The 11,458-nt window shown below is 38.8% G+C and overlaps 1 protein-coding gene across 2 annotated transcripts; it reads right to left on the reverse strand.

Annotated features, from left to right (window-relative positions):
* Positions 1-756: 756 nt before the first annotated feature.
* Positions 757-11,253, reverse strand: mindy4 (MINDY lysine 48 deubiquitinase 4). 2 transcript variants are annotated; one of them, XM_078790418.1, is made up of 18 exons: positions 10,950-11,253; positions 10,573-10,692; positions 9,914-10,131; positions 9,636-9,849; positions 9,372-9,565; positions 8,343-8,392; positions 8,177-8,274; positions 7,983-8,099; positions 7,836-7,927; positions 5,975-6,076; positions 5,814-5,877; positions 4,689-4,754; positions 4,553-4,621; positions 4,411-4,485; positions 3,984-4,148; positions 2,552-2,735; positions 2,402-2,477; positions 757-2,311 (listed from the first exon to the last, which is right to left on the reverse strand). In XM_078790418.1, exons 1-18 carry the CDS (start codon positions 11,007-11,009, stop codon positions 2,263-2,265), a joined length of 2,013 nt encoding a protein of 670 aa, XP_078646544.1. In that variant the 5' UTR covers positions 11,010-11,253; the 3' UTR covers positions 757-2,262. The 2 variants fall into 2 exon arrangements, with proteins under 2 accessions (XP_078646544.1, XP_057928632.2); XM_058072649.2 differs by having other exon boundaries at positions 4,411-4,474; positions 4,554-4,621; positions 10,950-11,251.
* Positions 11,254-11,458: the final 205 nt, after the last annotated feature.

Genomic DNA, 11,458 nt, shown 5'->3' on the forward strand with positions numbered 1-11,458 from the left:
GGACATCAACGAGGTTAAAGTAGTAGTAGTAGTCTGTACTTCCATTTCGCAAACGCTGTTTGGACGTGCTCTAAACACCCGCCCACTCAAGTTCTCTGATTGGCTGAAAACGCAATTTTACTCAACGTTAGCCAATCTTATTTGCTTATGTGCTCTAAACACCCGCCCACCCAAGTTCTCTGATTGGCTGAAAAAGCAATTTTACTAAACGTTATAGCCAATCCTCATTGCTTATGTGCTCTAAACACCCGCCCACCCAAGTTCTCTGATTGGCTGAAAAAGCAATTTTACTAAACGTTAGCCAATCCTCATTGCTTATGTGCTCTAAACACCCGCCCACCCAAGTTCTCTGATTGGCTGAAGACGCAATTTTACTAAACCTATCCTCATTGCTTATGTGCTCTAAATACCCGCCCACTCAAGTTCTCTGATTGGCTGAAGACGCAATTGTACTAAACCTTAGCCAATCGTCATTGCTTATTTGGTGTTCCCACCCCTTCCTTGTCACTTTGCAACAATCTCACTGCGCTGCAGATTACTTATGAAGTCAGTGATATATTTTTAGGCGGCTTAAGTAACGTGCTGTAACGAGGTGTCGAAAATGGTAACGGCGTTATGCTGACAGTAAATATAAGTAGTTACATTACCCGTTACTGAAAAAAGTAACAGCGTTAGTTATTAGGAGCTCCCACTCCTCAGCCTGGCCGATAAAGTCCATTCGGGTTGCTGACATGTACCGTAATGTCAGCTTTGAAGAACACACAAACAGTCAGGATGTTCATGTTTATTTCTGTCAAACAATGGCAAGGAGGGCACACATACTTTCTGACAGCATTCCCTGTCGTCAGACGCTCAACACAATTTTTTTGATGAATGTATTTGTTGACAACAGTTCAGAAATGTAACCACCTTGTTTTGACTATGTTAAAACATATAAAAAAAGGCTTACTTCGTACATAAGGGGTGTAGTAATGGGCACTCGCTAGCAGGGGGCGGTATGACTACTCGCCTGGTTTTATGACACTTTACGTCAGTTTGTCTGCTTGACGAACTTCCTCTTTCTGCTAAGCAAGATGGACAGACGTGAAGTTGGCTTGCATCTCATTCATATCCCTGGTTTTCAGGTGGGTGAAGCAGTAAATTGAGCCTGGTACGAAAATGCACGATTTATATATATGTTATAAAACGTTTGAATGTACAATGATGCTGCTGTTATTAATGTATGAAGAAATATATGTGACGTTTACATGCGCCGACGCCATCTTGTGCCAATTAAGCCATGTTTGGAAAAGTTGGAATCATTCATGTGGTGGAAGTAAGTGGAATGGTTAATGTTTATGAATAACTGAGTTAAAAAGAAAGTAAAAACACATCAACTCATACACTGTTTTGAAAAGTAAGCGTATATTTACAACTAAATACTTCGGAGAATAACGTCAAAATTTTACGAGATTAAACTTCTAATATTACAATAAAGTTCTAAATGTACAAGAATAATGTCGCAGACTTACACAAAGTTATCAATTTCTGAGAAAAAAATGTTAATATTAGCAAAATAAAGTTTTATTGACGAGAATAAAGTCATATTTTATGTTATATTATTATTTTTTTAATTCTGCTCCAACTATGCTGAGATTGGCATGCTGATGTTAGCATGTGTATATATATATATATCTTTGTATTTATTTATTTTTTTCTTTTTTCTGTACTAAAAATAGGCTGTCGTCAACCACAAAACAGTGATCGTATTTTGATTGATTTTTTAAAAAAATGCCAACAGCGCTGTTTGGACCAGGAAGAGGCAAGGGACGACTATATATTGTTGCATATATAGCATATTTTTAAAAAAATAAATACATATTTTCCTATAAACTACTACTAGTATTCATCTTTCAACAATCAGTAAAATATAAGCAAGTATGTGTAAACAAAGGCCACTGCGGTAATAAACATATTAAAAACCTCACTAAACATTTATATAAATTATTAATAGGGCTAATATCTAGCATAAAGTAACACAACTAGAAGGACACAACTTTTCTTGACATTATTAATACTCATCTGCAAACTATTATCTTCTACATTCATCCCTAAAATGTAACAACAAATAATAACATGCATATTCAATGTTAAAGCATGAATGAGGTATATTTTGGTAGTGTCTTCAACTATTTGTGGGTTACATCAGGGTGTTGAGTGGAAAAAAAAAAGCCCAATGAAATTGAAATGCCTGCAATTGTCCAATGAAAGTCATCCAGCGAGTCAGAGAATGGGCTCCGTGTCATTCCAACCCACTAAGGCGTCCTTCCACCTGAGGAAATAAAGGTGAAAGCACGTTATAACGGAAGGAAATTATTATTTTTTAATTTTTAAATTTTAATTAAATTCAACGCTTTCTGACCTTGTCCGGATACACAGCTCCAGCGGAGGGGTTAGATCAGCGTCCGCATCTTGGCTACTTTTGCCTTTGCCCACAGCTGCAACACAAAAAAAGCAGTTTTTGACATTTTAGTCAAAAAATGACTAAATGACCCCCCCCCCTGCTACGCACAGACAGTGAGGCGGATCTCCTCCTGTTGATTGGCAAGTCCATCATAGTAGTAGAGGTCGAACTCCAGCTGGTCTTCATCCCGATTGGTCAACACCTCCCCCTGCAGGCCAAACAGCACACTGAAGTGGCTTTCACTGCACACCACCCACACCGGGAAACCGGGGTTCTTCAGATAGTCTCCAACCTGGAAGAGCAAGCAGAGCAGTGGATTTATTTACTCATTAATAATTCATCAAATCATAATAACTAATTCTGCTTTTTGGCATTTATATATATTATATTCCTATTGCCCAATATAGGAGACAAGACAAAATAAGACAAAACCTGTTTACTACCTTCTAAATAGGGTTTTATAACATTTTAGAGCCCTCTAGAGATGGAATAACACCCCTATAGTCACCTTTACACTCCTATTACCCAATATAGTAGACATAAGAGAAAATAAGACATACAAAACCTGTTTACTACCTTCTAAATTTGGTTTTATAACATTTTAGAGCCCTCTAGACATGGAAAAGCATCCCTATAGTCACTTTTACACTCCTATTACCCAATATAGTAAACATATTAAGAGAAAATAAGACGTACAAAACCTGTTTACTACCTTCTAAATAGGGTTTTATAACATTTTAGAGCCCTCTAGACATGGAATAACACCCCTATAGTCACCTTTACACTCCTATTAGCCAATATAGTAGACATAAGAGAAAATAAGACATACAAAACCTGTTTACCACCTTCTAAATAGGGTTTTATAACATTTTAGAGCCCTCTAAACATGGACTAACACCCCTATCGCAACCTTTACACTCCTATTACGCAATATAGTTGACATCATAAGAGAAAATAAGACATACAAAACCTGTTTACTACCTTCTAAATGGGGTTTTATAACATTTTAGAGCCCTCTAGACATGGAATAACACCCCTATAGTCACCTTTACACTCATATTACCAAATATAGTAGACATAAGAGAAAATAAGACATACAAAACCTGTTTACTACCTTCTAAATAGGGTTTTATAACAATTTAGAGCCCTCTAGTCATGGACTAACAACCCTATTGTCACCTTTATACTCCTATTACCCAATATAGTAAACATGATAAAAGAAAATAAGACATAGGAAACATGTTTACCACTTTCTAAATCCACTTTTTTTTAACATTATAAGACATAATATGTTAGCATGGCAAGAGTTCCCTGCTCTTATCACTTCCTGGTGTCTACTGTGTGATCGACGTACCATTAGAGACGCGTACTGGCCAGTGTAGAATACTACATAGCCTCACAACCTCTTTGAATGCCTTTATATACCAAAAGTACACATTTGTTGAAATAACATATTTTTTTACATGGGCCATATTAATTCATTCATTCATAAAAAATGATTTAACAGCAATGATTTATTGCAAAGGTGAGCGTCTCTCACCTTAAAGATGTTGTAATGTTCAAACAAGGACAGCAGGCCCACGTTGCAAGGATGTTTGATTCCCTTGAGCAGGGTGGAGCTGCCTCCTTTTCCCGAGTCCAACTCCACGTCGCCGTCAAAGACGTTGGACACCGCCCGGCCCACCAGCAAGAGGTTGACCAGCTCCTGACCGACAAAAAGATACTTTTATTCACAACACACTCAAATCACGTTCACACTTCCGTGCTTACACTTTTTACAGCGTTTGGAGTGCAAATTTGAAAAATAATACACAAAGTAGCAAGGAATAAATATCAACAGTGTCTGGGTTGGCATATTAAGAAGCAAAGTAAGCACGCCATCTTGTGGACAGAGTTGGAAGGACAAGCTACATTAGTGTAATAATGTTCTTATGAGACTAAACATCTTATTGTAGTTTGAGTCTAACCTGAGTGCAGTAGCCATGAGCTCCAATGAGAGCTGTGGTCGCCACGTCCATGTCTTCTCTCACCCTGACCCCCCCCCCCAAAAATAAAATAAATAAAAAAAATCAAACTTGATGATCGTTCTGCACGGCGAGGTTAGCCATACTTGTCAATGGATCGAGAGAGAACGGCAGACACGGTGAGCAGCAGACATCCCAGCTCCCCTGTCTCAAACTGTGGAAAAATAATCAGAATAATTACTAAAAATGCATTTATTTAAAGCAGAAATACTGAGACTCACCTGGTGGATGTGCTGCTCCACCAGCATCTGAAGGTCCTTCATGCTGTCCACTGAGAAACACGTGATCTACACAAATAAAACAAAACAACATTCAGTCATATTTACACCTGTAGCGACTTTAAAACTGATGTAATGTGCTCCCGCCCTCTGGTCCTCGTCAGCACAAAATAACCCCCCCAATGTAAATGTACCACATGTACTCCTACATCATAGTATCAACTAATTTTTAACAAACATTCATACATAAACTATGCTCTTTTGTCTGTGATCAGCAGTGTGGACCCTGGCTCTTGCCCAAAGTCATCCCCCCGTGACCCTCGTGAGGACAAGTGGCATAGAAAATGGTTTTGTGGTCGAATACATCCTATTAGTAAGTATTCTAACTCGTTTTTTATTTCACTTTTGGGCCTAAATGAAGCATTTTCAAGTAGTAAATGGTTAAATGTAACATTTTTGGAATGTGGGCGGAAACGCCACACAGAGATGGCCGAGGGTGGAATTGAACTCTGGTCTCCTAGCTGTGAGGCCTGTGTGCTAACCACCCGGCCGCTGTGCAGCCCTGATTCAGTATATTTTTCATCAAAATGTTGTGTTACTGCTGGATGTTCATGTTCTATGTTAAAAACCCACGCATGCACGGGGAGAACATGCAAACTCCACACAGAGATGCCAGAGGGTGGAATTGAACCCTGGTCTCCTCGCTGTGAGGTCTGCGTGCTAACCACTCGCCTGTCCTCAATGCAAACATGTGTGAGTCTATTTTATGTCTTACGTATTTTCTGTATAGGAGTGTAAAAGTGACTATAGGGGTGTTATTTCATGTCTAGAGGGCTCTAATAATGTTAAAGTACGTATTTAGAAGGCGCTAAACAGGTTCTCTATGCTCTAACTAGAAAATAATTGAATTTATAAATTAGGAATCCTACTTCACTGACCATCGTCGGGTCTGGAACCAATTAACCGCGATGAACTAGGGATTACTGTTCTGTTATAGTCATTTATAACCCGCAAGGCATGCTGGGAATCATCAGCCAGCGGATGTGAGGTCTGGAAAGGATGAAGCCATTATTTCCTGCGGGAGAAATATCTTCTCCATGTAGTAAACAAACGGGAAAAGTGTCCTACCTTTTCCAGCACTCCTTCAGATTTATAGTGTCCACTCGGAGTGAAGACATTTCTTCCCGTGTTTCTGTGTGAAAAGCACAGAGGCTCCATCGTCAGAACCCGTACATTACATCACCCGTGTGCAGTACACACACGTGAAACAAAAAACCGTAGAATCTTACATTGCAAGTGTGGCTTTTGTCTCCTCCCCGGCCCTCCACAGGACTTCAGCCACGGCTAGACTCAGACATCTTCGTCTGGCTGCATTGGTCGGTCTTAAACTCCTGAAAACAATGCGCAGGCTTATTTGCACAGGAAGTCATGTGATGTATACAATGGATAACGATACAGATGCTCCATATTCAACCCCTAACAACCGATGCAGATACAACGGTAACCTGCTAAGCTCCTTTTTCATTGGATTTACATGATCTTGTACGGGAAAACTTGATTTGGTTTGAGTCAGACTGTGTGGAATCCTGGATTAATGATGTTAACCAAGGCGCCACTGTATTGTGTCGAGCTTCATGTTGCTAATGGGCGGACATCTTATTAACCTTCCTCTTGTGTTAGCTTCCTGGTAGCATCTCCTATGTTAACGGGTCAGTTTTGACCCGTGTATTAAATCAGCTATAAAATCCACTAAAAACAATACGTTACCATCAAATTTGCTTCTCATGTCTTGGTTACCTTCTTAGGCTTCCTCATCCATGAAAATGTTGCTTTTTATTCTTTTGGCCTTTTTTTTGTCACTATACCCCTCCATTTTAATTTCCTAAAATGAACCTTTTCAAATGAACCTCAAAAGAATCATATTCATAAATTGAAGGTTCTTTTGGGGATATAGAACATATCTCTTAAATCAATTAGTTTGATTTATTTTCTCATTTTAGTATTAATCACTAAAGAAACATCTATGGTGTTGGGGGCAATTTTGACCCATATATATTCATGTCAAGAAAAGGTAGAAAAATGATTACGTTTGATTCATGTTCATGTTAAAGGTTAAATAACTGTTAATAGTTATCCTCCCTATCCGTGTGGAAGTGGTAAGTTTTTGGCTATTTAAGTTGAAAGGAAATAACTTGAAGGCTACCGTTTAGGTGGCTAGCTCTCTAGTTTAGCGAGTTAGCATGTGTCTCAAGACCCTGCAGTTGCGCAATATGTTGTAAATAAAAAGAGTATAAATGTGACTATAGTCGTGTTTTGTCATGTCTACAGGGCTCTAATAATGCTTTGTTCATTTTAATCTGAAAAAAATCATTTGTCTACCCACCAACTATTTGCTTTCTTAAGTTATTATTATTATTATGTTTATTTATTACTGATTGATTTATTTTCTTTATTCTTGATTGTTTATCTTATTTTGTGCAGAAAAATAAAAATTAAGATATTTGAGAACAGTGGAATGTTTTATCAGAGCTTTTATTGTAGAAAATTGGAACCAAAGCGAAGTTTATTCATTTTTCTGTTTTTAGTAAATGCGTTTTTTTTTTTTTTTTTTGAAAACCTGATGCGGCCCAGCCTTGCCCAGACCCTAGCTCCAGTGGCCCCCAAGTAAATTGAGTTTGAGACCCCTGCCCTAAAGCTTCCATGATGAGAAGAGGAGCTGGTTGTCATTGTGTTGGATAATTGTACACTTATGATTTCAGTTTTGGCTCAAAATATTGCTTTATAGTCATATTATTATAACCGGGTGGAAACCCACCCTAACAATACAGTGGTCATATTTTCAACCAGACCATTTGAAAATGTAGTAAAAATATTTTTTTTGGTTTTATTTTGTTGAAATAGAGTTTCCTGACAAAGTGAAAAAGCCTTGATGCAATAAACTAATGTTATGGGATTCTTTTTATGCATTAAAATGTAAAACGGGTCGGTGCTGACACTAACACGAGGAGGGTTAAAACGCCTTGCTTGCACATATTTACAATCCAAAGGCCAAATTTGGAAATACTTCATGGCCGCATGCTATGAATAGACATTTTTATACCAATATCAGCATCCGTACATAATAAGGTATGGATTTAAAAGTAAACATACTGGAGTCTGGTAGTACTACTGTCCATGTTCTCAAAGAGAAGTTTCTTTAAAACAAAGGCTTGGATGGAAGCTAGGACCCCGCATGGACCACCCTGGAAAACAAACAATATTAAGAATAAGCCAAAATGAATGACAAGTTATGGCGACCTTTTTCTGAACGATTCCATATCTCAGGTCATGTGTTTCGGAGAAGGTGAAAGCCTGGTTCCTCCACTCCACACTGAAACATTTGACACAGGAGCCAAGAAGAACTGCTTTCAATTCCTGGGGAGAACAAAGAAAATAAAAACACCCCCCCTAAAAGTCATATCTGGCATCCATCCTGAGACTAAATCAACAACCGAGGCCGTGTGTTGGTCCATGGGGTGGCCTCTTGCAGTATGGTTGCTCTTTTTCATGGACATGTTGGACAATTCGGGCAGGTCATCATCAACGTCATCTGGAAAATAAATAAATAAATAAATGACAGCTCAATAAATATTAATCTTCCCCAATATCACTTCTTACCCAACACCATTTCAGACAAATCATCATGTGGCTGCGTCTTAGGCCTCACGCTGAGAGAAAGGCAGAGAAAAATTAAAATTAATTAATAAAATAAAGAAATATTCATTTATTCATGAATTAATTTTTTATTTATTTAATTATTTTATTATTTAAATAAAAAAATTTATTCATTCATGAATAAATTAAATTTATTTATTTTATTAATTAATTTTAATTAACTTTATTTTCATTTCGTTCAGGAATGATTTTATTTTATTTTATTCATTTCATTTATATTATTTTTTGTCCCGTAGCGAAGTACTGGGTGATATGAGCATCCAATGCCATAATGGGTACCATAGTAAGTGTCAATATAGTGATATATATAGCACATCATGACTGGTTCAAGACTCTTCATCCTTGTATTTAGCAAACATCAACTGCTTGTATTGTTTCTTGAATTGGCTCATCGTTGTGCATTGTTTGATTCCCTTACTCAATCCATTCCATAGTTTGATTCCACATACTGAAATGCTATGGCTAGCATAACGTAGTCCTAGCATAGAAGTGTTTCAAATGTACTTCTTCCCTGAGATCATATTTCTCCTCTCTTGTAGAGAAGTATTGGATGACATTTTTAGCTAATTGCTTATTTTTAGCCTTATGTATTATTTTAGCTGTTTGAAGATGAACTATATCAGCAAGTTGAAGTATTTGTCATTTTACAAATAAGGACTTAGTATGTTAGTATTAACATTGTCACTCATTAACAGTGAGTACCAGTATATTTTATACTTGATATACTGATGCCGGCAGCTACTGCCATCTTGTGGAGTTAATAAAAACTGCATCAGGAGGTTGCGCTAATAAGTGTCGACCCCTGCGGTTAGCTGCTTTAGCGTCCACTATAAGAAACGCTGCAGGTAAGGTGACTTTTTACAGTAAGTACAGTGGTTTAACATTAAATGAGTTTTGAAATTAGTACCAGGAAGTCAATCTGCATAAGAAAATAGACACAGATACATAAATTCATGTACATAAGAGACTTACATTGTTCTGTCTTGTCTAGCTGGGCCGACGTTCTCCAAGCCCTGCACCCTTTCCGCCGTGTCACTTCTGGACTTTTCTGAGCCTTTTTGGTATGGACTGTTCACTCCACCCTGAGACAGCCTGGTCTCTTCGTCTTTCCTGAGCAGCAGGTGAGGCGCGTCCACTCGTCGACTCGGCCTCTGTCTGTTTGATTCCTAAAAAAAAAACCAAAAAAACATCAAGTTATCGCACTCAGTTAGAAGGCAGAGCTAACCCTGACCCTACCTGAAGGGTGCTGGCTATGGGTCCGGCCATCATGCCACGCCGTATTCGATTGGGTCTGCTCCTTGGGATGATTTCGGGGGGCTTTTTTTCAGGTTCACTTATCACAAAGTGTTCACTCTTTGATTGGCCCGTCTCATTTACGGAGGAATCAACCCACAAGCCGTGTTTCTTGTCTGCGTCAATTGGTGTGGGCGACACGTCATTGATAGGTGACCTGTGAGTTGACATTCTACTTCATTTCCCAGCAAGTAAAAGTCAAAAACGTGCTTACTGAATACCTTAATTTCATGTGATCACCGGAAAGAAAGGACGCTGCTGCGTGTTCCGTGTTTGTGTCATTCATCTGCAGTGGTGTCTTTGCGGGGGAGAGACGGCTGATTATTAAAGCAGACGCCAACGATTCACTTTCCTCACCAGCCGTCTTGTCATCTTTACCGCCTTCAATGTGATGCTTTACAATAATCTCCAGTAAAGTCCTCAAGGGGGAACTCTCAACCTGTAATGGCAGCCATGTCATGTCATTGTTGTGGACAGCTGTACATTTTGCATTAGCATGTTTTACTTATATGAGGCCTGTCACGATAACCAATAACTAATTAGTCGCACAGCCACTAAAAATGAAATACATAATTTTGCCAGCCTCATAAATTGACATGTCTATCTCTATCTCTCTATCTCTCTCCACCAAACAGGCTGAATGACAAGAATGAGAAACTCTTCAAATGAGAAAATGCACATAAGAATGAAGGCATAAAAGTGTTGTTTTCTAAGGCAAATACCACATCCTCAGTGTAAGAATATTTGGCTTTTAAACAGAATGAATAAGCCCACAGACACAAACAAGCCTATATGTGGCATTTGTAAAAAAAAAAAATGTTAACGTAACACGCTTAACTTGTACATAAATATCCAATATTCCACATTTGATGTCTCTTACCTTATTCTTTCTATACAGGTCTTCTATGTGCAGGATCTGACGCAATTGGGATCGATTATTGATACTGGAATGCGTCCGTGGATGCTCTTCATCCATGCAGGCAATCGTCCTCTTGAGTCCCTGCATTTTGTTGCTGTTTAGTGACAATCCGGATGTTGACAGGTAACAGCGGGGGCTACTTCCGGTGATAGACTAGCATCGATTTTAGCCCAAACAAACCTTTAAACGTGAACCGGGATTGTTGATACCGGTGCCTAATCCCCGAAAAGGATATTAGGTTTATTGAAAACTTAGACGTAAACTAGCATCGCATCTCCTTAGCATGACAACCCAAGTGCTAACGCTAACGTGGCTACAGGTGGTTAGCAGTAACATACCTTTCTACTCAGATATTCACGCACAATGGACGCGGATACTTCCTCCACAGAAGCGACCATTGTTGCTTGGTGAAAACCGGAGCCAGTTTTACGATATAATATCACATAAAGTCTGAGTGATACTTCGCTAGTGGTGCTAGCGGTGCTAGCGGTGCCGTGTGCTATACTCCACGGCTGTCTCTCACATAATGACACGTATTTCACTAAATGGACACCACTATCCACAAGGAAGACTTTAACAAGTACTTGTATTGTATTTGGTGCTCATGGTCCAGTGGGTGTGGTTATTGCGGTGACGACAGACGCAAGGTTACGCGTCGTACGTGCTACGTCACAGCGCGTGAGCATCCTTTCTTAACGCTCACTTGTGTGCTCTTACCCGTGTCGAATTTTATTGTTGTGGAAAAACAAACGACTTTAGCTTATTAAAGTGTGTATATGTTTGTTTGTTGTGTATATAAGAGAAGACAAATAGCATCCACGAGATGGCTAAACATCCGGCTAAACCA

This window comes from Doryrhamphus excisus, linkage group LG4 (assembly GCF_037039965.1).
Source record: "Doryrhamphus excisus strain RoL-2023G ecotype Guam linkage group LG4, RoL_Dexc_Guam_v1.1, whole genome shotgun sequence".
Classification (NCBI taxonomy): Eukaryota; Metazoa; Chordata; class Actinopteri; order Syngnathiformes; family Syngnathidae; genus Doryrhamphus; species Doryrhamphus excisus.

Bases quoted from the DNA above. Each gene is read 5' to 3' on its own strand.
- mindy4 (XM_078790418.1), bottom strand. From the start codon at position 11,009: ATGGTCGCTTCTGTGGAGGAAGTATCCGCGTCCATTGTGCGTGAATAT. The intron at 4,486-4,552 runs TATGGCTAACCT...TTATTTTTGGGG, and splicing joins TCTCTCGATCCATTGACAAG to GGGGGGGTCAGGGTGAGAGA. The intron at 2,736-3,983 runs GTGAGAGACGCT...TTGCTCTTCCAG, and splicing joins AACATTACAACATCTTTAAG to GTTGGAGACTATCTGAAGAA.